The sequence below is a fragment of the Chenopodium album genome, chromosome 26, assembly GCF_948465745.1.
Source record: "Chenopodium album chromosome 26, dcCheAlbu1.1, whole genome shotgun sequence".
NCBI classification, from domain to species: Eukaryota; Viridiplantae; Streptophyta; class Magnoliopsida; order Caryophyllales; family Amaranthaceae; genus Chenopodium; species Chenopodium album.
In genome coordinates this window covers 734,267-761,840 of record NC_137859.1, presented here as the reverse complement: position 1 = coordinate 761,840, position 27,574 = coordinate 734,267, and the positions used below count along the sequence as shown (strand labels likewise).

The following is a 27,574-nucleotide window of genomic DNA, read 5'->3' as shown; positions in this document are numbered from 1 at the left end:
CTTTCCGTTTTCCTATGTTTTAATAAGGGATGGTAAATAATTTTTCTAAAGATGAAAAATTGCAATTTCGAAAAGGAAAACCATTTTCCTTAGAAAAAAAAGGCATGCCACGTTTTCCTCTTCACTCATTACTTCTCCTTACACTCTCCTAGTCTCCTCCCATCCTTCCTTTCCTTTTACTTCATTTTTCCTTTTTTCCTTAAGTTTTCCTCTAATTAAAAAAACAAAGGAAAACTTTATTTTAAATCATGTTTTTCATTGAAAATTGTTTTCCTTGAAAAGTGATTTTCCGTGACAATTGTTTTCCTTCAAAACAAACGGAGCCTTAATAATTATGGGTTGTTTGAACAATATGTATCAATTTCAAAATGTAGGAACTACTTTGTATAAAAGCTAACTCTTGATGAATTGATGTTCATCATGTATTAAACTAGCTAGGTACTCCGTAGGAGGCAGGGGGTGGAGGGGAAATGGCTTATATAACTTTGTTGCAGGGAGTAACATAGCCTGAAGCGGATATATAGAAGAACACTAATAACATTGGATGGCACATCATCGTCGATTCAATCTGAAATCTATTGTTTACAATTATGATTGTTGTTTGAGGGAATTCTTGGTCACACTGAGTATACATGGCTCTTAGGCCCAGCCACACATGCCTACGCTTATGGCTTTCAGTTGCTTTGTCTCGCACGATTCCAGCTAATCTTGGGTCTGTAACTCTGTATCCCATGATTCTCCCATAGCATTAAGCATATGACAACAATACATATAAGTGATAAAGCTAATACAACATCTATCATGAATATCAACAAGGAAACAGAAAATGGCAGAATTACTAGCAAGAAAATTTTGATTGCTAACATAATCATTTATTGTACACTTATCCATATACATCTGTAGATATTTGACCTAGCTCATCCTGCCTACCTCCTACATAAAATACTATTGCACAAGAAGTCAGTCAAGTTACTATACACGAAATATGGAGAGGACAAAGTTTGATCTACATTGTACAGACATGAGACATCCTACATAAGTTAGTACGGAGTAATACCTGAACTTTTTTGAAGGCTAAATATTGGTCAGAACTACGAAATGAAAATGGAAGCCAAATCAGGATGCTTTTCATCCTTCAGCTCATGTCAGAAATCAGTGCTGTTTTCCATTCAATAGCTAATGTTAAAGATGTTTTTCTTGCCATGGTGCATGATGAAACTGCCCTGGTGCTGCACCTTGATACATATTCGGCATTCCATTATTATAGGGTACGGGAAACATATTGTGTAAATGTGCAGACCTTGTATTTGGAGTTTCCTGTCACGCACAAATATACAGATGTGATGAGATGCAACAACTATTAACATTGGTAATAAGACTACACAAAAATTGATACGCATGCCTATTTTAAGGAATCAGGATTGAAGAGAAATTTTAAAAAAGATACATTTCTAGTAGAAATCAGACATACCATTTGAGTAAAGCCATGTTCAGGTCCAACTGCAATATTTTGGTCCAGTGGATCCTGGAAAATGCATGAATCACCCTATTAGAAATCGAGATCAATTGTCTATTACAAACTGTATCAGACATTGATATATACTAAGAATGTTGGCATTTATCAGTGTATGTGTTAAAAAAAGGTATCCATAAATCTCACCCTTTCTCTGGTGTTGTTCACATTGATGTTGCCACTTCCAATCTCAGGAACTGCAGTTGTCTCAATCAATCTTATATCTGGCTCAGCGTCACATAATCTTGAATTAAAACCTCGATTATCATCCTCATGGCAATTAGTTGAATAATCTATACAAGAATTGGGTCTCAAATCCTTTTCAAGAGACCCATTCGCTTGGCCACACTGCTGAAATCCATCTCTTATAGAAGATACTGCAACATTATAGCTCTCAATAGAGAGAGAACCTTCCTCAGCTAAGATTAAGGCTCGCCGACAAAGATCATTGTACCTACGAACTTTAGCCTGCACCTCATCCAGCTTTCCACTGATGGAATGCCTGCTTAATGCAGCACTTGTCCAGCGTTGCAATACATATTTAGAAGGGATGCTAAACACACCAGACATCTGCAGAACAACAATAGCATGTCGGCAAAGGTAACCATGATGCTCAAACATACGGCACGAACAACAGATCTCAGAGCTTGATTCATTCCAATCTACAATGAAATCCTGGTTATTCTCAAAGTCTTTAACAGTATATGTTATGCCAGCTTCGTCTTCTTTTTCCTTCTTTAAATGGCATGCAGCAGCTCCCAGAACCTCTACCTGAAACCGCTTAAAAATTTCATGCGTATAAACCCATGACATCTGCTTCTCAAAAGGAGATGGAGACTTCAAGTCAGGAGCTTCATGCCATGCATCAAACTCTGCCTTGGCCTCCTCTTCATACCTATCACATAATAGAAGTTTATATTGTTCTAAAAAATCTCTCAAAGAAGATTCTGCGTTAATATACTTATCAAAGAAAGAGTTCAGACATTCAGATCGTGATCTGGTGGACAACCCAGCAAACGACACACCTCTCATAAATAGTGGCACCCAGCGGATACGATTATCATACATCAATCTCAACCATTCGTCATCTTGAAGTTCAAACTTTTCAAGCAACTCCAACCATCGCTTATCAAACTGCTCTGCTGTCCATGATCTATAGATGCATTTATTGAAATTTTCGACAAAATCATCGAGCCAAATATTGATATATTCTAACTGCTTAGGGATTTTTTCAAATATATGCCACAAGGAAAAATAATGGCGAGTATCAGGGAGAAGTTCTGCAATAGCTGTTTGCAGAGCATTATTCTCACCAGTAAGTACAACTAGAGGAGGTTGTCCACCCACTGCCATGAGCCATGTCTGTATCAACCAAAGAAAAGTATGCACCGATTCATCAGCAATCAGTGCACAACCAAGTAATAACGGTTGGATATGATGATTGACTCCAACAAACAAAACCAATGGAATCTTGTAGTTGTTTTTAACATATGTAGTGTCAAAAGATACTACATCACTAAAGTAACTATAATCAGTTAAGCCTTTTGTATCAACCCAAAAAACATTTCTCAATCGATTCTCTTCATTCAAATCCACAGCATAGAAGAATTTTGGATCCTCTTCTTGCATTTGCATGAAGAGATCAAGCAGCATTTGAGAATCTCCAGCTTCTAAAGACAGACTCCGCCCCTTGGCATGTTGGCTTCTTTTAAGATTGTCCAAACACCCAACATTTTGATACGCACTGAATCGTTTGGACACAGAAGCTAAAATTTTGCGTCTGCGCAATCGAACATCATTCTTCAGTGGGTTCAAATCCCTATGGCTTCGGAAGAAATGCGCTTGTGCAGGTAGAAGTTCATGGTTATGCTCCTTCACGAAATTATACACATACCACTTTCCATCCTGCTTTCTTTTCACGTGCAAGCTAGCCTTGCAACCTATCTTGGGAGAGGGCCGAGGATTAATAGCATCATCAGACTGCTGCTTGTTCCCATACCTTATGCATGAAAATTTCGCATCAATAAATTCCTTTGAAGCCCTTGAACGGCGACTGCTCAACTTAGCAGTACCAAATCCTAAAGACTTGGCATATTCTTTGTAAAATTCATATGCTGCCTCATGTGACTCAAACTCCATGTCCTCATGAGGCTCCATGTCTGAGGTAGCCATGGTAGCATTAGGTTCCATTTAGCAATCAAACTCCCAATTCTCCCACATCTACCATGCAGATTAATATGAGAATCAGACAACAATCACCCATTTACAGCCATTATTTTGCCAAATGGAGTTTCCATAAAGTACATTATTCCCTGACGAGCCTGCAATGGATAAAGAGTAAGAACATTTTTCACATCAAAAGTTCTACAGAAAAGGTGTAAAACTATCAAAGCAAACTACCAATATCAGGGACAAATTTCACAGAAAATTAAAACAGGAGAAATTGAGTTCTGAGTTTCTGACTACCACGCGAAATGTTAATTATATACTAACATTTTCCACACTCTTACGGACCTAGCAAACAAAACAGAATCACTAAATAAATAATTTATCTGAAAACCATCCATTTTCATACATCCGGCCATCTGCATCAAAGAATAATTGTACTGCCTCTGAGTAAGGCTCACTTTAATGAAACGCGATTCATCAGTCAAGTTCCTCTATAGTACGGAGCCCATTGAGGCATTGAGTAGGCTAAGAACTCTAATGAGAAGGTAATAGGGAAAGTTCATAGTTTAGCTATAGCACATTTAGACGCCGTTATTTTCACCTGAATTCAATACTAAGGCTCACTTCAATGAAACACGATTCATAAAAATTCTAATGAGAAGGTAATAGGGAAAGTTCATAGTTTTGCTATAGCACATTTAGACGCTGTTCTTTTCACCTGAACTCCACTACTACATATAAATTTCCTTGTTAAGACCTACCGTTTGGCAATTCCAATTAAAAAGCACCAGCTTACAATATAAATTCATACTTTAACACAAGAAAATTCAATCAGAACAAAGGCTTTCCTAAATTCTGATAATATTTCTTCTTCTAAATATACATTCAGGAAACGAGAAAAAAAAAACCCACAAAATTAATGTTGGAGTTCTGAAATCTAGGGTTCATAAAATAGGGGAATAACCTCCAGGATTAGAAATTTGGGATTTCGTCAACTACCACCTTATTGGAATTAGAAGAAATCAAATTGAAGAGCACTTAGGGGAGCATTCAGTATTAGAAATTTTCAGAAAAACAGCACTTTAACTAATAAAAACTCAATCATACAAATAGCAAAAACTAATTAATGCAAACCCAGAACATGATTATTACAATTCAAATCTGGGAAAGAAGAAATTATTGTAGAAATTACTACATTTTCATCTAAAATCATGATGTTATACATAAAGATGAAAACTTTGAAATGGGAATCAGAAATATACCTGGGACTCTGGGAGGAAGAATTGCCGGAGAAATCAAGGAAAGAGAGAAAGAGGAAGGTGAGATTAAATCTGTGTTAATTCCAAATTAGGAAAGGAGATGATATGTTGGGCTTTTGCTTGGTTATTTTAGTCCAAATGGAGTTTTGGCCTTTGGGTACATAATGGACGCATACAAAGTTACAAACCTATACGCCCAGAATCCCAAATTAGTTATCCATCCACTACTCTCCATGCTTTGCTGTATGACTGCCTGTATCTCGACTCTTGAGTTAGAGCTGACAATCTCTAACATATCACGACAACACGATCAAAATCAGCACGATAGATACACAAAATTACTAAGATAAAACATGAAAGTAATAGACACGAGACGAAATCAACCCAAACACATCTTAGCACATTTGATAGATATTTTGAACAACACTAAATGAACACAAGACCATGAACACGATATGGTACAACCTTTTGCCATCTCTAGATAGAGGTCACACTCTTGTAACTCGTAGTAATTTCATTTTTAAGTAATTCATACGTTTAAACTTGACACATTTGTCAATAAGATAGTTTGGTTATCAATTTATAATTACTTTTTTTTTTAAGCAACATTTTGAGTTTTTCACTATTTATGTACTTCATTTTGAGATGAGTATATTTACTATTGAGATATTATTAAATTTTAAATACAACTCAATTAGTACTTTTCTAATATCAAATTTATGTAATTTTTTAATATTGATAATTAAAGATATTGGTTATAAATACATCGCATTGGCAAGCTTGATCAGTGTCGCATGTGTTACTTAGAATGGTTATTGATTTTCAGGTGTCTAATTGAAGATATATACTTCATCTAGAGCTAAAAATTGTACTCGTACTCTGTACCAATTAACTTCAACAAACTAAGAATTGTGATAAAGACGACATACTTCACATTGTGATGTATTAGTGTATGTAATGTGGGGTGAATATAATTAAAGCTCGTATTAGTGTAAATATGACACATGTTAATTAAATTCAAAAATTAATATCTTCAATCAAATATCTATTATTAGATCATGGAACGCATTAAAATTGCTACTCGGGTGACCACTTTGATTCCAAACCCTAAATTTAGGAACTTTAAAAAAAAAAAGAAGTTTATCCGTGTGAGGATCGGGAAATTGAACCCGACGTGAATCGAACATGCAACCTTCTGATCTGGAGTCAGACGCGCTACCATTGCGCCACGGATCCTCGTTGTACAAATCCTTAACAAAAATATATTCATTATCATACTCATTGTAAAAATCTTATCCTAGACATAAAAACCAGATGTCTAAAAAGGGAGGGTCCAAATATCAGCGAGGATGACACTTGGCAAGCTCACAGCTACTCTGAAACACATGTTGTGAAATTGGTACGACACAAGAGCAATAACATTGGAACTACTTACGTACGTGTCTCTTCTTTTCTTGTACCTTTTCATGTTTACAAATACTATCACTTTCATTTTTCCGCTTCTCTTTGTGCAATACCATTGTTATTATGCTAACTATTTGATATTGAAAATCAGAAAATCTTAATTTGCTAAGTTCTATTACAACTTTTTTCTACAAGATTTGGGGAGCAAGATGAAGGTAATGTTTTTGTCAAACTTGGTTTTTTGTTATACATGCATGAATATAATGTGTATGGAGCTATCTCTTTTAATTTTTCTTCTTTATGAATGTTAGGGTGTTAATGTTATTAGGGCGTTTTGGACTTAAGTTTATTCGCTAGAGCGCGTTTTTTATTAGGAATTCCCCTGGTGAAGTCGTGTGGACATTGATGATGTGGTTTCATAATGTTTTTTCTTTTCCTCATCTTTTTTACTAGCTCTTTGTAAAAGAAAAGATGCTTTTTTTAATGGGATATGCCTTAATGCCTCTTGGGGGCCGGGTACAAAGTTAAGTTAAAACTTTAATTTTTACAAAAAAATTTGTGTTGCTTATAAATGATAATTGTTCATTAAAAGGAATTTAAGAGCTGAGAAATTGACAAACTTGCCCTTCGTTTGTACCTTCCGACTCACATAACCATAAAAATACTAGCACGGGTGCACGAGTACATACACGTACACCCCATAAAAATTATGTACTCGTGCACCCCATAAAAATACTTCCTCCGGCTCTGTTTTTTTTTTTTTTTTAATTTGACAAGTGACAATGCATGATGAAATAAATGTTAGAGGACCAACTTAACCAAAAGCTTAAGCTCATGGTTAAAGCCCAGGAATATGTTTTATACTCTATCAATAAAGAATAACAAGAGTTTTGTGCATGGTAGTATTTGTTTAGATTTTATCATTAGTTTCATGTGTAACACACTAAATGTTGAATAAGTTCTAATTTAATGCTCTAATACTTTGGAAAATGAAATTGAATATGAATAGGTTGAAACAAGATCTCACGTCGCACACGATCACGGGACAAGGAAGCATAAGACGCATGAGCATACGGATCATCGGACCGTGAAGAAGACGAAGCAAGAGGATGAGAATGAGACGAATGGGAAGACAAATGGAAAAGCAGCAACATCAGCAAGTTCTAAAGAGTATGAAGACTTTTGTAACGCCACAAGGGAGAATCTATCTCCTGATCATATGAAGGCCATTCTTCAGTTGAATGGCCAAGACCCTACTGGTTTCGATGACTCCGTCGTTTCTAGATGGTATGTTTTATTACCTTCATTTTATTTTAACTAGATGAGCTCGATTATATTTATTGTGTTGTCTTTCAAAATAGTTGTACTTTTCTTCGTTTTCTTGCATGTTTAGTGTGATTTTAAGTAGCAATGTGACAATTAAATTCGGATGAACTATGTAATGTGACAATTAATAACTACGTGTAGTTATTAAAAGGTAGTAGTTTTGTAGCACAGCTCTCATATTTTGGTGGGAAGTCATAAAAGTGTGTATCTAGCTGTTAACTAGCGCAGTATACTACTTTTACTAAATTAATTTGATCTTAAACTTTGGTAGAATGTTATTTGACATATTTGGTTACATACACTGAAAATTAGATACTATTTTTACATGTGAAATTCAATTTTGGACATAGGAAGTTGCTAAATGTGTTTGGAAACACTTAATTTCAGACGTAGAAAGTATAATTAATCCCCTACGGTGAACTCAATAGATAGTCAATCATGTAATGTTGTTTCATGTATAGGAAGCGAAATCCATTGACCCAGATGATTTGAACTTATCGCATTATAACTGACTTGGGTTGCACCATTTCATCTAGAAGTAGCTTAATCTATCTTCATTTTATCTGTCAGTTATTCTTTGGATATAAGGTTTTGTACAAAACTCGAATTAGTCGAATATTTGACATGGAACATGTTGCTAAATTAAATTCAGCCAAGACCTGTTATATTATGGAGCATTGTTGGAATGTAAAGTATGTGGAGGCAATTTGGAGTTCATTGGAAATAGTTACTCTTGCACTGGGGAATTAAGTGAATGGGCCACTTGCACCTACAAAACCAAAAATCCTCCCAGGAAACAGGATCCTATCAAGCTGCCGGATTCGGTCCTTGAATCCCCGGTTTCTGATGTAAGAAATATACTCCTTTATAATTTCCTTATACGATTTATACTCGCTATTAATACATATTGATACTAAATTTCACAACATATATATACTGCAATGTAAGACAAGTAAGGAGGATTATCTTTATATGTAACTTCTAAAATTTGAGTTGTAGTTGTTGAAGAAGTACCAAGACCCGAGTCAGCGTCATCAGAAGGAAATACCTCATCATGCTGATAAGCCTTTTACAGGCATGGTCATATGTTTGTCTGGCCGGCTTTCTCGAACTCATGTATGTACATGATTTCTTTCCACAAGTTGGGTTCATAGATGGAAATTAGTGAATAAATTGATTAAATTTTGCTGTTTGTTGAATGTTGATGTTGCAGCAATACTGGAAGCAAGTAATTGAGAAACATGGAGGCAAAGTAGCCAACACAGCTATTGGTAAATTTGATATATAGCATTATGTAACTTAAATATGTGCAATACATTCATCATTTTTTTTGTTAGCAACAGTAATATTGTATTGGATGTTGTACTGATGTAAACATCTTTGTATTGCAGGTGTGACTTGCCTAGTTGTTCCTCCCATGGAAAGAGAACGCGGTGGCTCATCAAAAGTGTCTGAAGCAGTGTTAGTATTAGCTAAAACACCCTTTATAATGCAATTATTAGAAAGAAATCCATGTAATTGATACACTTTATCTTATTTTGGGCAGAGAGAGGGGCATACCGGTGGTACGAGAAGCATGGTTAACGGACTGCATCGAGAAAGAAGAGCTGCTTCCTTTAGAAGCTTATGAATGTGTTTCTGATCGATCTGCTTATAGCAAAGGAATTGCATGGGACAAACAGGATTCAAGTGAGGAAGCCATTGAGTCCCTTGTTGCTGAGGTAATTTCATTTCCTTCCTGTCTGCAGTCTTCTGATTCTCAACTGTAAATCTGTTGAAATTTTTTATGTCAGTTTTTATAATTTGCTGCTGATTTTTCATTTTTCAGCTTAAAATGTATGGAAAGAGAGGTGTCTACAAGGACACCATGCTGCAGCAACAAGGAGGGAAGATCTTGGAGAAAGATGGTTTACTTTACAATTGTGGTTTCTCTCTTTGCGACCAAGGCCGCAACATAAATGAGTAATATAGGCCTTCCAATCTAAGTAAATTGATTGTGTCAGACTCGATTTATCAATATTCCCTTGATTATAACACTTTTCTGTTCTGTTAGGATCGCTATAACCCAACTGGTCACCGTACCTGAGAAAAAGCTACACCTCTACTACAAGAAGGGTAAGGTAGGGGATGATCCTAAGGCAGAGGAGAGGGTGGAAGAATGGGATAGTGTGGATGATGCAATAAAGGAATTTGCACGGCTTTTCGAGGAATTAACAGGAAATGAGTTTTTTCCATGGGAAACAGAAAAGAAATTTCAGAAGAAACCACGAAAGTTCCATGTGATAGATATGGTATAAGTTGTATTACATTTCATTATGGATATATATGTATGGTTATAGAGGATTTTGGGTTTAACTATACTCCTGCAGGACGATGGAGTTGAGGTGAGGTATGGTGGGTTGGCTCTTCGACAACTAGGAACAGCTGCTGCACATTGTAAACTTGATCCTGTGGCTGCAAATTTTATGAAGGTTTTATGCAGTCAAGAGATCTATAGGTACTTAAATTTCCTTCTACTAGTTTCTACTAAACTAATTTCGAAGTTAAAACATTTTCCTGTCATGACAATGTTCTGAGCTTATCTATAATTTTCAACAGATATGCTTTGATGGAGTTGGGTTTGGATTCGCCTGACATGCCAATAGGAATGGTCACTGATTTGCACCTGAAAAGATGTAATTAGAGTCTTCTAGTCTTAGTTAATACATTTATTTAACTAGTATGCTGCCTTGTTATAGAATAACATCAAGCCTATACTACATCAGGTGAGGATGCTCTTTTGCAATTTATAGAGGACGTAAAGTCACAGGAGCAAGGAGGACCAAAAGCTGAAGCACTGTGGTCTGAATTTAGTTCTAAATGGTTTACGCTCATGCATTCTACTAGGCCTTTCATCTTCAAGGACTTTGAGGAACTCGCGGATCATGTAATTAACTTTGTGCTGTATATGAATTATTTTACAAGTACTCCCGAGTTTTCTTTTTCTTTGGCTGATATGTTGGGGCAAACCCGTGCAGGCTGCATCTCCTCTTGAGACAGTTAGGGACATAAATGCAGCTTCACGACTAATTGGTGACATGAGTGGCTCAACATTGGATGACCCAATGTATGAACGTTACAAGAAGCTTGGATGCAAGATAACTGCTCTAGAAAAAGAATCTGATGATTATAAAATGATCCTTAACTACTTGGAGAAAACCTATGAACCAATCAAAGTTGGTGAAGTTGTAAGTAGCCAAACCCTCTTTAGTTTAGCACTGTTAGATTGATATTATAAGTCCTCATTATTCATTGTAATTTAATTTATTCAGAGTTATGACGTTTCTGTTGAGAATATCCTTGCTGTTGATTTGAGTGCTGGACCATCTTATAATGAGATAAAGAAGTTGCCAAACAAAGTTCTGCTATGGTGTGGTATGGAAGTTTTACACCTTCTGTCTATTCTTATTCACAGAAATTACATATTTTCCTTTGTTTAAGGTTCAATATCGATTTATTTGTGTAGGAACTCGAAGTTCAAATCTGCTAAGACATCTGCAGAAGGGTTTTCTACCTGCAATCTGCTCTCTTCCTGTTGCAGGCTACATGGTATTAAAACACTATGGACAGAAAGTACATATTTGCATCTTTCCATTACTTGCAGTTATGCTTATTTCTGGCTCTTTCTGTCAACTTGTAACAGTTCGGGAGGGCAATTGTATGTTCCGACGCTGCTGCTGAAGCTGCAAGGTATGGATTCACAGCAATCGACAGGCCAGAAGGGTTCCTAGTACTAGCAGTAGCATCTCTAGGGGACGAAATAATTGAGGTTAAGAGCCCTCCAGAGGATACAAAGTCCTTGGAGGAGAGGAAGGTAGGAGTGAAAGGTTTAGGGAGGAAGAAAACCGATGAGTCGGAGCATTTTGTTTGGAAGGATGATATCAAGGTACCCTGTGGGAAATTAGTCCCAGCATCACCTGAACCAAAAGAAAGTATTCTGGATTTCAATGAGTATGCTGTTTATGATCCTAACCAGGTATAAGATAGTGCCTGAAATCAACCTAAATTTTGATTTTCAGTTATAACATGTTAAGCATTCTGTAATAAGTGAAGTATTCTGCGTCTGATGTTTATGTTGTTACAGGTTAAGATAAGCTTTTTGGTGGCTGTGAAGTACATAGAGAAGGCAGAGTGAGAGGGTAGTGATGGCTTGAATTCACAACCAGTTTTTGGAGGGGGGGTCAAGTGGGTGCAGAAGTAACCAGCCAACGGTACAAGGGCACGCCCAAGCTGCCGAGGATGGTTTACATGGATGATAATGTTTTGCTATTTTGTAGATAGTTAACTAGTTAATTATATGCTATGCTTAATTCTCCCTAGGGTTCAAAAGACACTACACTAGTAAAGCAGTCTTATCTTTTGTTGTAACGGAATCAGTAGAATGGGACTGTATGAATGTTTCTTTTGTTGTTCTGGTATATAAATGAAGCAGACCTATTTTGGAGATCTTCTGCTGTATATTTAGCTTGGTTTTGTTCATCCGCTAATTAATTTGCTTGAAGTTCTTTTAACTTTTTTGCCTTGTATATTCTGTCAGGTTACAGTCTTACAGAAGTTGAAAATTTTAGTTATAGAATTCCAGTATCGACCTTAACATTAGCTATTTCTCGAGCCAGTATCGACCCTCAAGTCAGCTCTATTTCTTGATAAAAGATGGTATGCTAGAAGAAACATGTATTATTGTGATCTTTAAAAGAAAAAAGACCAAAGTTGTTTTTTTTTTTTTTTTTTTGAAAACAAAAGACCAAAGTTGTTAATTACCTTTGCTTACAAAACTGAAAATGATGTGTAAAACAATCAATACCTATAAATTACATATGTAGATGGTCAAATATGAAAATTGTGGGTGTAGATTTAAGCTGGGATCTTCATTACGTTATTAAGGAAAGTTGAAAATTGACGATTAAGGGTATATTGGTCATTGCAAAGGGTCCGCAACGGCGTGCTGCTGAGTGTATCTACCTGGATTCCAATTCTAAAATCTACTTTGTTTTATCCTCTTCTGGAACGATCACATGTCATTTGTTCAACTTGGCAATCAATTGAACGTATTATATACGCTTCATCTCGATGTGAGAGTATTAACCATTAATTATATTAATTATATCCACAGTTATACAATTTCATACGAAGTACTCCCTCTGTCCTTTTATTAGAGTCCTATTTATCTTTATTATGTACATAATAAATGTTAGAAATGAGACTCTAATAAAAAGACGAAGGGAATATTTGATTAACAGTCTTATACTTGTATAAGCTGAGTAAACACAGAATCAAAAGGTACACAGAATCAAAAGACAACACAGTGGCACACGTTCGAGATTTAAAGACACGGTTATTTTTTTTCAACTGTTTAAATCATGAGCTAAATACACTTGGACACTCTCATGGAAGTGTGGACTCAAAACTAGATCAAAATTACACAAAGTATCACCACAAGAACCTTCTCTTGGGGTTCTGAATTTGTTTCTGTTCCTAATTGATTTGGGTATATGAAGAAAAAACTAAAACTACAATTAATAAAATCCACAAAAAAAAGACGGAAGCTTTCAAAAGACTTGTCAACGATGAATTTCCACAGGAGGGAACTTGAACTTGTTGGAGATGAATGGTACTGCACGAGGCTTCTCCACTAAATCGTTGTAAAAATCATACTCGGCCAAGTAATCGTGCAAGGTGAGCTCCGCCTTTTGATTTGTATGGTAATGATGCTTTGCAGCAGTGGATTTCCCAAACCCAAAGAGGCTAACTCTATCACAAACTCCCAATGCCAGAGTCACAGCTTGCATACCGGAAGAGTAATGGAACATAGACCCATCATGGGCGGAGTTCCATTGCTCTAGAGTCTTGTTCGGATGATCTGCAAACCGTTTTAGTGAGTAATACTTCACAATCCGAGCACACAACATATCAAACCTAGGATCGGTGACAATCAAGGGCGATTTATGAGACGAGTTGCACACTACATAGTCTAGAAATTGGGCAGGTTGGCACATGTACATAACAATGGGGGTATTAGCCCCATATGGGTGGCAAAAACAATCATCCCTCCTTGCACAAAGATGCAAAATGTTACTATTTACGAATGATAAACTCGTTTTAGAACCAACATTCTTTCGATAAGCTTCAATCCTAGCATTATTCAACCGAATCACAGCTTCATGACTATCAATCAAGTTCCCATACTCTTTACTCAACAAAATCCCACTATTTCCCACAACAGCACAAGATGAATACTTCTTCTTTACACCCTCAAACACTCCATTATGCTTATCAATAGGAACTTTCACAAGCTCAATCAATTCCTCCATAATATCAGGATTAAACCTCTTCTTCCTAATCCAATCACCCAAAGACCTCCTAAATGTCATCCAAACCTTAGAAAACTCCGGTGACCGGATATTAACCGGTACCCCCCTCGACGTCCTAGCACGAATATCTCCACTCCTAAAGAACCTCCGCCACAAGGCGAAAGTCCGAAGCCGAGCAACACTCCCAAAATTACCATCCATCAATTCATCAACCTCCTTCCTCAATTTAACCTCACCAACATCAACTTGAGCCAATCTAAGCAATGTAGAGTTAAAAACATGCAAATCCAATGGTGAAACTACACTACCATTACCAATGGAATAATCCCCTTCACCATAAATGGATCCAAACCCATTTCTAATTGCAACCCTGCAACCAAAAGTTGCAGCAATTACAATGAACAACAACAAACTAAAAACGGGTCTAACCGACCTTTTCATGGGTTGTGATGAAAAGGCGGTGGACCTAATAAGATTATGTGCTATAGTTTTTGGTGAATCATTAGAATAGATCTCCCAAATTTTGGATTTTGATTTTGCAATATACTCTTCATTTTCTACACTTTCTAACATTCAGCTAATCCTCAAAATATTTAACTTAATTTGTACTACAAATTATAGATGAAATGAAATCAAGCAGAAAGATTCAAACTTTAAATTCACTAATATTAAAGCAGGGATTTTGTACTGCTAAAACTAAAAAATGTAGCAAAAAATAAGAAATTAAAGAAATAAAGATTGAAACTTGCAGAAAAAAAAAAGGGGTTGTTGCTACATACAGATTTACAGCAAAAGTGTTGAGTAAGAATGGATTTAGGAGGCTGCTGAGAGGAGAGAGAAAGGGTGGAAGATGGGATTTTTGAGAAGAATTAATGGGTGGGTTTGTATTTTGAAAGCAGGAACATGATTTTGAGGAGATTTATTTATATAATATAGTCCTAAATCCTGATTACACGGTAGTTCATATGGGGTAGTATTAATGCATTAGAACGGAAGATTCCACGAGTAAAAGGATAAAAAAGAAGACTGGCTTAGGACTTAAGAGAAAGAGGATAAAAAGACCAAAGGGAAATTCACCTAGATTTTTTGGGTTTTTTTTTTTTTTTTGAGAAAGATGGGAAAGAAAATTACCTAGAATAATGCGGATTTTTTTTTATTGGTTCTTTCTTTTTGTCATAATGACAACTAAAGAAAAATAAATTAGTCAAAATAACTATAGAAGCACGAACCTAAACATCCTTGTTGATAAGTACAATTGAAAAATAAACTTAGAACAAATTATGTGTTGATTTTTTTATAATTTTTTTATTTTGATAAAATGAAGAATTATGGGTTAACAATTGGTCATATAAGAAGTGCTCAATTTAAAAACAAATTAACAACTCCATGATTTCTCCATACATGCTTGAGTCTTTTACAATTTGTTTGATTTAACTAGCTAAATTTATGTCAAGGAATATTATTTGTACTTACGCATATAAGAAGACTATTCTTTGAGAATGAATCTTTAAGAGGGCTTATTCATTTGAATTTTTGAAAAGTTGTTATATAAAATTCTACGAAATACGTATATTAATAATTGATATACTCAACATTTCTGAGAAACTCGCTCTTAATTTATGAAACCTTTGTCCTTATGGGACATTCATTAAATGTGTGTTTTTGTAATTCTAACAAGGTTTTAGCTTTACTAAGAGTTTTACCAAACTTTACGTCACGTAGGATTGATGAGAGTTATTAAAAGTTTTTCACTTTCATTAAACATGGCACAAATAAGGTGAAAGAGGAAAAGAATGCTCATATCAAAAGCATAGTTTCATTCTATAAATGGGTGAAGGAATTAGTTTTAGTGATTTTTTTAGGATAATGAAGGAAAGAAGTTAGCCCATAAATAGCAATTCCTTTTTGCTTCATTTGGTTAAACACATTTAAAGTGCAGCCAATAGCAGTTTGCAAGAGCAAACTTAATTTTCTATAGGATCCAAGATTAGTAAGTTTCAACAAATTTGTGATCTAGTCGTTGTCCATGACCAACTAACCATATATCAACAATTATTGTTGTTTAAGAAAAAGAAAATGATGAACATTCACTATGTCTTCCCTTTTTATTTTTATTTTTTTGTAAAAAATTCAACATCATTCATTATTTCTAATTAATTTTGTGGTCCCTCAAAAAAATTGTGGAATAAAAGTTATAAAACAAATATTGGGAGATGAAAGATTGTCTTCAATTTTTGTTGATTTCTAACTAGAGAGGTGAAGAATTCAAATGGTGCAACATTAACAAAGTTGACAAATAAAGAGGTTTGATCTACTTTCAAAGGGAGATGCGTCTACTCTAATTTTATTTTCTCATTAGCCTAATAGTGAATTGGAGAGCCCAAATGTCTCAATGAGAAAATATAGTGAGAAAATTTTTTTTTAAAAAAAAATATGGCATGGTTCATACTTAATTACTTATGCAATAAAATTTTCTTTATTTGAAGGAGTGACCACCCTCTTTTTTTTAAAGATTAAATAGAGGCCAAACTATGCAATTATACTTATACATAACATTTTAAAGAAAGAAAGTCAGAAATAGACAAACACTTTTTAGGCATATTTGCTAGTACTACGTAATAAGTTGTTATTTTCTAATTATACGGAGTAATAGACAAATACTCGTAGTTTATAGTTTATAATTTAAAATCTATATATATGAGGAAGGTGAGACATAAAGTACGTGCTCCTCCAATGTCCCACTCATTATTAACATGACCTAAATCAATAAATAAATGATCAACTTGAGAAAGATGAACATCATTAATGAAGAATTAATTAAGTGGCGTAATTATTAAATAATATTCCCAGTCAATTTTTCAGGGCAATTAGCTAAGCGTGGAACATGCTGCCTTTCACTCTATTATAACGGACATTGCTTGCAAATATTGAGGGGCCCTTGCTTTCTCTAAGCCGGCCTTCAAATTTTGGTGTTTTGGATTACTTTCAGCCCATTATTATTCTTTATAAGGGTCCCTCATTTCATCTTATATTCTCACCTGTCATAGGTGGGAGATGACCAGGATCATCTAATCATGATTTTGTAAAATATTTCGTACTCTATATAGAAAGGGGAAAAAAAAAAAAAATCAATAACTGATATGTGGTCGAGTTGGTTTACTAACACGATACTAAAGGTAATGGGTTTCCGTTTACTATGAATTTTGAAAACTTATCAACAACTGATGGGAAAAGATAGAATAGACTTAATTGGACTAGTTATTACGAAGAGGTTTTCCTCTAAGTAGATCATGTACATCAAATATGAAAAAGTTAGGACAATATGATTATTATTTTGAAATCGTGCATAGAGGGAAGTATACATGAGCACTTAAAGAGTTAAATCTATCAAATGACTTCAAATGTGAGCTACTCCGTAGCTTGCTTGACTGAAAAAAGGTCCAAAATTTGTGGAAAACTTTCCCAAAACAGAGAGGCGGCTTTTAAAGGATAAAGCTATAGCATTAGAGCATAATTGTGTGTCCCAATAGTAAAGGGGAATATAGGCATGTGGTCATGTGGAGCACAATCAACACATGGTGAAAATTGCATAAAATGTAATTGACTGATTAAACTAAAGTGATCATCTCAATACTAACCTCTCTCAAGTTGCTTATTAATTTTGTAATTTGTTGCCTCTTTTCTACTTTTCTCTCTTTGTTTTGAACTGACTTTTCAATTTCTACTATTCAATATTTATGCTTCTAGAAAATTAATCTAGTATCTTTGGACTAAGCTACGTTTTGAGGGGGCTAAGGCCTCAAGGGGTTGATCATTCTTATTGCAATTTGGACTTAATTTGATTCAGGTAGAGGGCCAACATTACCTATATGAAATATAAAAATTTTAAGAAATTAAGACCAAATTCTAACTTTAAACCCAATATTTTAATATTTCTGAGCCCAATCCACTCAATATTTTTTTAAAAAATAAATTAATGAACTAAATAGATACAGTAATTCAGATAGACAGGCTGAACTTTAAAAACAACTTACACAATAATGTGGAACACTTCAGCTATCATGCTCAAATTTTCCAAAAATTGGCATGAAATTATGCAAGCTATAAGTTGTGGCAGCAGCCTTTGATGCTAAGACTTGGGTACTCTTGTCCGACACATACCACACTCAGCTATTTTGTAAAAAAAATTCCACGATTTTGGCCAATAACAAAGGGTCCCTACCCAAAACCCATTCCTATACATGAGTGTCAAGGATTTGACACAGGCACTTGGGGTAGTTATGTAGTACAAGACTACAAGTAAATAAGCGGCAGGTGTGAGTGGTGAGGGATTTGTCGGAGGGGGGGAAGGGAAAGAGTGAGGGTACAGATACAATAAATTAATAAAATGGCTCACCCAATCACTCAGATCTCAGACATATAACCACCAATAAGCTAGCCATCTAACTGTATGACACTAGTAAGGAAAATCTTTGGCAGATTTAAGTTAATCAGTCGGCTTAAAAATGGCCTCGCAGCACTCCCCTGCTGTCTTCGTTCCAAGATTTGTTTGAGCAATACCCCTGCAGCTCTACTAACTGAACTGGCTTGTGCCTTGGACAATATTTGCTAAATGGAGTTATAACTTATAAGTTTACACTACATATAAGAAGTATTGATCAGTCACCTAGAAAATGGAATGTCTAGCAATGAATGTTACACAATACACAGATCAAGTACTGTAATGGAGATTGCTTGTTCTCATGGAACATTGAGTGATTGGTCAAATATAAATAAAAATTTAACTCTTAAAGAAAACCAACTTTTTTTTTCGTATGATCTACGCACGAGTAACAGTGTACAGGAAAGCTTTCCATGAGTTAGTGCATTGTCTAGAAAAGATAAATTGTCCAACACTTAGCCCCGACATTGGCTACATCAATTTGTTTATAACCAACCTGTTTTAGAATTTAAGTATACTAGGGTCCAAAGCTTGTTTATGACTTTACGAGACAATGAGATTCTGACATTCAAATCTATTTTCGCTTAGAAGAAGAAACACATCAAAGATTTCACTAAACAGAAAATCAAAGACTACTAAACAAGGTTAGGATCGGAGACAACATAATGCTTTTTCAATAAGTTTTGCAGGGAAGATAGCGTACCACGATTTCTCATGAAATTAAATTTCTGCATTGTAGCCTTTATCAATGTGTTGTAGGGATTTGAATATATACTTAAGCCACTGCCACAACATAGGCATTCCAAGCATCTTGCTGCTGAAAACTTGAGACCTCTTTGTATTTGTCATCTCTTGAAGAGCCAAACCCCCGACTACTTCTGTTTCTCTCAGTGTCAGGCATCTCTCTTATCCAAAAATGAATAGATCGAAAACCAGCTTCTTCCAAACAGTCTCTTATCTCAGGCAAAGACCACCTGGATTTTATTAGAAAAGTAAGCCATAATCAACCTTTTCACTGCTATCACAATTTATTAAGAGCAAATTTAGGAGGGAGGAAATGACTTACAGCCTCCAGCTATAAGAAAAGGCATTGCGAATTTTTTTCTGTGGTTTGTGGAGCTGATAATGAAGACTAATTCTGGTCTTCCGCTGAATAACATCAAATTCTGCTTGCTCCCATGTATACTGCTCATGACATAAAAGTAGCCAATTTAGATTGAGCCAAAAGATCAGTCATGTCTCATCACTCACTATTCCAATCTCTATGAAGATTCAGCATACCTGATAGTAGCTTGAATTATATGGGCACATTGTTTATCATATAAATAAAATATAAAATTTAACATAATAACACTAAGTATCATTCATCAGTAAAAGGCAGCCAAATTACAAGTTCCCCCTTCAATTTAACCACATCCCAAGACCATAAACAAAATTTGCAAAGTTGAATTAATCCACCAAACTCTAGATCTAGCAAAAGTTCATACATACCGTAAAATTGGGAAATTTCCTCTGGAGCTTTAACTCGTGCTCAGATGAAGTGCCACCATATAAATCCATGACAAATATACCACCCTTCTTAGACAAGGCATCAAGGGAGTACTTGAAATATGCAACAAGCTCTTTCCGTTTATGCAGGCAGCAGCAACTATAATTGAAAGCACACACAATATCCCTTGCAGGCAGTGAGAAATCCTTTTTCAAATTTCCATCACTAACTGAAGCTGCTGATCCCACAGAATTTTCAACTTGAGCTTTTAGTGTGACATCTTGACTCTCTTGGATAGTTAATTTCTGAATCACACCCTCAGAATTCAATTTGACAAGTCTAGCCTCAAGAGGCTGCAAAACATTCCCATGAAAAAGAGAGATTCCGGAACGGATGTCAGTGCCGACTTTGTCAACATTGTTTTCCATGCACCACACGAGTGCATCAAGGTCAAAATCTACACCTATAGCAGTCCTACGAGGATCAGTACGAAGCCACTCTGTACTGTTAAAGACATTGCATAAAACTTAGATTAGATGATAATATGAAACATTTAGTAGCCCTTGAGCAAAGTCAGGGACATATCACTGTAATACTACAATTGAGTTTTTTTTACATCAACACATCACAATGCAACTCAACCAAACACTTCTTAGCAAGAAAAAAGGAGCAAATGATGTACCTAGTTTGGTATGATACTATGATGTAAAAAACTAAGAGGATGTTAGCAGATTTTGTGTGTAATTTAGTAGAAAATTCCCACATGGATGTCCAAGGTAATGAGTTTCGAGTTACAAACTGCATTCCGTCCTTCTCCTTGGTCTTACCACTCATTACCACAAACTGGAGATTTAATGAAGAATGGTGCATATATGCAAGTGGAGACACATTTACCTAAGTGTTAGAATCCAACCTCCAACACACAAACTGTGACACTAAGGCACCTAAATTATATGTCTCACTTCTCAGTTTCCACATGATCATTGACACTCCAACCATATTCCAAGTAACATAGGCCTAAAATGATTGAAAATAAAGGGAAAAAGATAAGCAAGTACTAAAATGATACATTTCACAAAATATACTCCTAGCACAATTTTATGATGACCATTAAAAGTTCTAACATTACCTGGAAAAGTATTCCCCCCATTCTTTTTTGTTCTACTCACTTTCCATTTTAGGCCGTTCTTTTATCTTCTACTCACTTTGCTTAATTTCATCTATGGCATACTACTTTTACTATCCTACCCCTTCAACCCCACAATAATTACACATTTCTATACTCATTCTCCTATTTCATTCACTTTCCTAAATTATTCACTTTTTTCTAACACGAACCCATCTACTTACAGTCTCTCTTACTTTATTTTACACCCACTAATATGAGTAGAATATTAAAAAAAGGAGGTAGTATGATTTTTCATTAATATTATCATTTCAACCACACTATGAAAGATGGGGAGAATATGAAGGGTCCAATTATTACAAGGGTTTTGAAGTCGAATTGTGTCAAATGCTTAATTACGAAGTGTTCGGACTAATTGTGTTAAATCTGGACAAATTATGTATATTATTAGATTACCTCAGAAACTCTATCAACTTCCCAAAATCTATGCATCATAGTTGTTAAAAAGTCTCCCCTTAGCTTTGGGTGGGGGTAGGGTATCCTAACTTGTTTTTTATTTTGGCAACTTTGAGGGATTCCCCTCAAGAATATGAGCATACAATCTCTGCATATAGTCTGAATATAGTGATGACAATGACAATGACAACGACAACAACAACGACGAATTCACCAAAAAAAAAATGAAAGTCATAGGAAGTACATGATAAAGCAAACACAAATTTTACCTAAGAAGAGCAGTGCCACAAAAATCCTCCTGTAGATGAAGAGGAGCTCTCCCACCAACATACATCAAGAAAAACTTCTGCAAATAGCTTATATCCCCTTTTGGTGACTACAATAACAAACAACAAACAAACAAACAAACAAACAAATAAACACCCAATTAAAACTCTAACAAAATACCCAAATCAATTAACAATAATTTCTTTAAATTAAGAATAATACCTGAACAGATTGTTGATAAAGAGAAAACTTTGAAGGAATTGACTCATCAGAAAAAGGGTTTTGCTGAATTTCTAGTTCAGATTCTTCTTCTTCTTCTTCTTCTTCCTCTTCTGAGGTTTCTTTATCGCTGTTAGAGAGAGAAAGAGGAGGGTAGTGTTCATCTTCTGGAGGAAAATGTAAGTGTCTTTGACGAGATGAAGGTTTCTGTTGATGTTTCTGCTTCTTGCCGTTCTTCCCCATTTTTGGCGCTAGGTTGAAATTTCAGAGGTTTTTCTGGGTTTTAAGGGGTTTTGTGAATTACTGATTTGTGAGTTACAACTTGCAAGTAAATGTTGTTTCAAAAAAAAAAAAAAAAAAAACTTGCAAGTAAATGGATTGTTGGATTTAGATTCAAATTTTACCCTTTTTTTTTTTTACCGTGTCTTAAATACTACGAGTACGTACTTATAATCGTTACAAAGTTATGTGTATAGCTCACAAGCCACAAGCAACTCAACTCAACTCGCAATTGTTGCTCAAAATTCGATTTGACAAGGATAATTTGAGCAAACTTTCACTTGACTAGAGTAAGCTAAGCTAGTAAATAAATCAATAATTTCATGATTTATAGGGGGGGGGGGGGAATTGCTACAGACTACAGAGTAATGTATATAGGTGAAGCAAAGTCCAAAATTTCTAATTTCTATTAGGAATGAAACTTTAACAAACAAGTCAAGATTAACTCAGAAATTTTATTGTGAGCACAAGTCAAGGGAAGTTTCGAGCAGAGTTTAAAAACTCTCAGCTTGCAATCATCACGGTCAATTTGAAAAATCCTAGTTTGATATCGGTGTAAAGATATAGGAGTTTGAAATTTAGAGGAATCATAACACTATTTCTTCTTTTTTTTTTGGTGAAGATTGATAACGTTATTTATTTATTTATTTATTTATTTTCTAGCTTTGTTTAAATTGATTGTGTGAAAATCATGAGTAGATATACATCTACTGTAAGATAATCTTAATTTTGCAGAAAATAAGAGTCTATTTCACACCTACAATCTTGCAAGAACAAAAGGAGAAGATGAAGAAGATTGGAGCAGTCACCTATTTAGTACTTGTGTACAAAAAATGATACCAAACAAGGTCGGAAATATCCCTTCCGTAATTTCTTACATTATTGAAATTAATCTATGAACAACTGGCCACAAGCAAACATGATCCATAAATCTAACAGCAACTTTATCAAAAAGACTACAATATTGAACTCATTTGAGCCTTTTCAGCAAAACTCCTGCTCCTTTCATTCAGGGTAGAAGAAATGCACACGTCTACATGATGGTTTTATGAATTGAACAAATTATACACCTACAAGGCTACAAGATTTGATATAGTCAAATGCAAACATATGAAGAGCCAAAACTTTTTGCTTATATGACTCATGTAATATTAATCAGAAAACATGACATGGAAATCCCACATCAGTTTGCAAGAGTTGAGCCTCAAACCATCAGCTTATCAGACCAGTTGTCACATTGACTGTGCGAGACTCCAATTACGCAGCCACCGCTACTTTCTCTACTTTCTTAGCAGAAGTTTTTGGTTTCTTCCCTACTGGTGGTGCTTCTGGTTTCTCAATTCCTTCTACATCAGTTATTCTCAACCTAGTGAGCTCCTGCAAGTCCATTTATACATTAGCAACTGTCAGTTTACAGGGCCATGCATAAGGGAAGTTGAGTAATGTCAGGAATCTCAGTTTTGCATTACCTGTCGGTGACCTTTGGTCCTCCTGTAGTTCTTTCTCCGCTTCTTTTTAAAGATGATAACCTTGGCATCTAAAGCCTGAAAATGAGAAAGTTAACTTATAATTACTCACAAATTCACGATTAAATCAGATATTCCTGCAACTCATCCAAATTCAACTTTCATGTCAAAAACTAATTGCCTTACAAATTCATTTCTTTCACAAACAGTAACTTCAACAGATCCGAGTAATCAACAACCTAATCTATTGAAAAGATTGACTGCATAATGCAGTTTCTTTTGAATTAGAGGTTCTCTTATAAAGACCTTAGCCCCTACGTCCAAAGGTGAGTTAAACTTAGTAGGAGTAATTCTCTACAGGTGTTCAAATCTCACTTTCAACTATTATACTACAGAAACATGAGATCATATGAAGACAGCATCGTGGTTTATCATGCCAAAATTAACATCAGCAGAAACCACCTTTTGTTAAGACGAATGACATAGAGATGATCAAACATTAAGCGGAAATATAAGCCCAGAAACAATTGGTAAACAATATAAATAAATTAAGTTCCAAAGATTTCTTACATGTTCCTCTACAACAGCGTGAACTGCAATCTCTGGTAATATAGGCCTCCCAATCATGGTTTGGGTTGGTGAACCCGCCATCAAGACTTTATTTAAGATCAACTGCAAAACACCGAAATGATGAGCACAGCCAATCTGAATTCTTGGTACGATATGAGGAAAGTAGCGGTGAGGAACAATTTGATAAAATAGGGAAATAAAAGTTATTATGCACTGACACTTAAATCAGTGCATGCAAGCAAGGAAAGAGAAACCTAAAATCATTTTCAAGCATAAGTTGTAAAAGTTTAAAGTCAGAGGACATTATATGACACTTGTAAAATTCAACATCACTTCAATGTTAGAAGAAGCTTGCTGACAAGTTTACACTTTTGCTCATTCTCCTCTTTCAGTATATGTTCTACTGATTTGAAAAGTAAGGATCGCCAATTAGTAGAGCACTATCAAGATGTAACAGAAAGCATGAAACTAGGATTTTCAAGACACGGTAGGAATAGGTAGTCAGGAAAATACTGGTTGCTTATGGTACTAACAAGTCGAGTTCACCACCAATGTAACAAACCAACCATAATTAGGCCGTTAGGCGGTCTGCTTAGCTAGCACAAATGCACAATTTTATGTTTTCTCTTGTAAGTGCAGCAAAATAAGAACTTTATCATAATTGATTAATTGATAAAGGCTATACCTTTAAGATCCTCCAAAACAACAAATGCAGGGTAGATAAGTTGTAGCACCCTCCCCAAGTCCCTATGCCTTCATTCTTTTGATCAAGCAATAATTCTCTTCAAACAAAAGGATCAAGATCAACTCATTAACCCAATATTAACTATCAATCATTATTATTTCCAGTTTCTTTTTGGTCACTCGCTCTCACAGTTTCTTTTTCCAGTTTCTTTTTGCTCACTCTCACAGTTGATTATAGAGTTCCCATCCCTACCTTAAGTTGCAGAGTAATTATATAAACATAGTTGACTCTACTTGGTTCGCAGCCATTGCACACCCAAGATGTTGCATACTTTTAAGTTCGACATTTCAATCATTATGAAGTACAGAGTACGGAGTAGGCAGTAAGCAATTCTAATTACCAATGGTGAAGACCAACATACAGATCAAAGTAAAAACCAGCATAAATCATTCAATCCAAACAATTTTTTAAAACAAGCACACCTACTATGATAAGCAATGTCTATGTCTAGTCAATAAAATTATCTCATTTCAACGCCTAAAATTTCTCTCCATCATCATAACATACCACATCAACTCCCCGGAAACTGAAACCCGAAAATGCAACACCAATTTATAATCTCTCAGTAGTACAATCATCAATCAATGAACATAAAATCAAGTAGGAAAACGGATTACCTTGTCATTAACCTCACAGTACTTGAGCTTCTCCACATAGATGCAATCCCCATTACTCACCTTAAACTGATGTGATCCCACCTACACCCAAAACAAATCAAAAACCCCAATTAAACCCTAAAATCAAACCACACCAATTTCCAAACAAAACTTACAAAATAAAAATCAAACCTGAACAACTGCAAAAGCGGGTTCGTAGGGCTTAAAAACCCGATCAGTGGGTAGAAGCGGCCCGACAACCTTATACCCAATATGAGCAGCTTCTTCGAGTTTATCCTCAACAAAATACGATCTATCAGCAAGATTAGATGGTTCATTTGATCTTTCTACCTCTTCTTCGCTCGAATAATCCTCCTCTTCCTCGTCATCATCATCTTCCTCATCATCTTCGTCGTCTTCATCGTCGTCATTTTCGATGATTTTAGGGTTTTTAGGGTTCTGGGTGCGTGAAGAAAAGTTGCGAGGCAGGAATGAATGAGGGTTGAATTGAGGAGAGAGAGAATGAGGGAGGCGTTGAAGAGAAGGAAGGTGAGAAGTTAGGGATTTGAGGGAGTGAAGAGATGGGGATTTGGAGAAGAAAAGAGGGTTGAAAGAATGGCGGGTGAGAGTGGAGAAACATCGTCTAGACGCCATTGTTGATGGGTTGAAGCTAAGTTGCAGTGTTGATTGTTGCTGGAAATGTTGGGGGTTTTGCTCAAACAAGAAGAAGAGAGGAAATGGTACTTTAGGGTTTAGGCTGTTTGAGCCATTGGGCCAAAATTAAGAATTGATTGGAGTTCATGCCAAATACAAAGTACCGAAGGTTCATGGTTCAAGGTTCCTAATTAGTTAGCCCCATGGCTAGAGGTAATCAAACTTCGGACGAAGCCGGATCTTAACATCATATCTCATGCCCATATGTATAAAAAAGTGGTGGCGTTATTGGACTAAAAGCGGGCTAATATCAATTTAGCTAAATTGACTTGATACTTTGTGGCCATAATCCAAACTTATTATCTCGTCTGATTTTAATCGACTATACACTTAACCTAACCTAATAATGACATAAATTACATTGGCACTTGATTTGATTTTAATCAGGAAATTGATATCCCAACACAAGTTGTTAGTTTGTTACTAATTTGTGGTGACTTAATGTTTGATTTATCCAACTCGTTCTTAACTCAACACAAAACATAGTTCCTCCGCTTTTTATAATTAGATGCATCACTTTCCTTTTTTAATCAATAAATTATCTCTATCTCTATATTATCACATGTGCCCTCTTTATTTTTTCTACTCCAAAAACTGTCTAGTAGTCCGCAATTTCAAAAAGTGATGTATCTAATGAAAAACAGAGGAAGTATATGAAACCACATGTGGACATAACATATTTGTACTCAACCCAAAACCAAACAAATTTAACTAAAACTAATTTCGAGTTTAATTTAATTACAATGGTAAAATTATAAAAACATTTATAAGCTCAAATTCTGGTTTGATAACCTATTGAAAATATTTTATATGACCATATAATTGCTATTCACAATTATATAATAGTTAATAACATGAGGTTTGGTCTCAAACCTGAATTATATAATTGCCACTTGAATTTTATATATCCTTGCTTCAAACCTGAATTATCCAACATAACCCTGCTATAAACACAAAACAAGACGACCTAAAAAAAATCCAAATTTGAATTTGACTTGAACCAAACTTAACATAATTGAGAGGATATATAAATCACTCGACACAACACACGAACTTAACCTAACCCGAACCAATTCTAATTTGGGGGCTAGATTGTCTCAATATGATTCAAGACTTGTTAGGACCTAAATTGAACCCAAATGAAATACTCTTGTTTAAGGGTGTTCGCGATGTAGTTTAAATTTG

At 35.3% G+C, this 27,574-nt stretch overlaps 5 protein-coding genes and 1 non-coding gene across 7 annotated transcripts; 1 reads left to right on the top strand and 5 right to left on the bottom strand.

The window, feature by feature from the left end:
* Nucleotides 1-650: 650 nt before the first annotated feature.
* LOC145617746 (protein FAR1-RELATED SEQUENCE 4-like) lies at nt 651-5,084 on the bottom strand. 2 transcript variants are annotated; one of them, XM_081672497.1, is made up of 4 exons: nt 4,945-5,084; nt 1,661-3,834; nt 1,472-1,546; nt 651-1,317 (listed from the first exon to the last, which is right to left on the bottom strand). In XM_081672497.1, the coding sequence occupies exons 2-4, from the start codon at nt 3,701-3,703 to the stop codon at nt 1,183-1,185; spliced, it is 2,253 nt and encodes a 750-aa protein (XP_081528623.1). In that variant the 5' UTR covers nt 3,704-3,834; nt 4,945-5,084; the 3' UTR covers nt 651-1,182. The 2 variants fall into 2 exon arrangements, with proteins under 2 accessions (XP_081528623.1, XP_081528624.1); XM_081672498.1 differs by having other exon boundaries at nt 1,472-1,525.
* LOC145616109 (protein ADP-ribosyltransferase PARP3-like) lies at nt 4,926-11,941 on the top strand. The gene is made up of 18 exons (XM_081670815.1): nt 4,926-5,001; nt 6,243-6,376; nt 7,355-7,632; nt 8,324-8,519; nt 8,671-8,787; nt 8,885-8,942; nt 9,063-9,132; nt 9,218-9,392; nt 9,500-9,633; nt 9,725-9,962; nt 10,041-10,168; nt 10,270-10,346; nt 10,437-10,597; nt 10,689-10,898; nt 10,983-11,085; nt 11,177-11,259; nt 11,354-11,686; nt 11,795-11,941. The coding sequence occupies exons 1-18, from the start codon at nt 4,926-4,928 to the stop codon at nt 11,843-11,845; spliced, it is 2,622 nt and encodes an 873-aa protein (XP_081526941.1). The 3' UTR covers nt 11,846-11,941.
* Nucleotides 6,106-6,177, bottom strand: TRNAW-CCA (transfer RNA tryptophan (anticodon CCA)). Its single transcript has one exon. It is a non-coding gene; the product is annotated as a tRNA-Trp (tRNA).
* Nucleotides 11,942-13,029: 1,088 nt separating the features above from the next.
* LOC145617205 (beta-1,6-galactosyltransferase GALT29A-like) lies at nt 13,030-14,914 on the bottom strand. Its single transcript, XM_081671893.1, has one exon. It carries the CDS (start codon nt 14,592-14,594, stop codon nt 13,272-13,274), a length of 1,323 nt encoding a protein of 440 aa, XP_081528019.1. The 5' UTR covers nt 14,595-14,914; the 3' UTR covers nt 13,030-13,271.
* A 3,955-nt stretch (nt 14,915-18,869) lies between these two features.
* LOC145618422 (uncharacterized) lies at nt 18,870-22,286 on the bottom strand. The gene is made up of 5 exons (XM_081673190.1): nt 22,023-22,286; nt 21,803-21,909; nt 19,954-20,455; nt 19,529-19,647; nt 18,870-19,436 (listed from the first exon to the last, which is right to left on the bottom strand). Exons 1-5 carry the CDS (start codon nt 22,260-22,262, stop codon nt 19,238-19,240), a joined length of 1,167 nt encoding a protein of 388 aa, XP_081529316.1. The 5' UTR covers nt 22,263-22,286; the 3' UTR covers nt 18,870-19,237.
* An 814-nt stretch (nt 22,287-23,100) lies between these two features.
* Nucleotides 23,101-26,436, bottom strand: LOC145618078 (large ribosomal subunit protein bL21m-like). Its single transcript, XM_081672860.1, has 5 exons — nt 25,868-26,436; nt 25,697-25,777; nt 24,335-24,436; nt 23,768-23,842; nt 23,101-23,675 (listed from the first exon to the last, which is right to left on the bottom strand). Exons 1-5 carry the CDS (start codon nt 26,327-26,329, stop codon nt 23,556-23,558), a joined length of 840 nt encoding a protein of 279 aa, XP_081528986.1. The 5' UTR covers nt 26,330-26,436; the 3' UTR covers nt 23,101-23,555.
* Between the last annotated feature and the right edge of the window lie 1,138 nt (nt 26,437-27,574).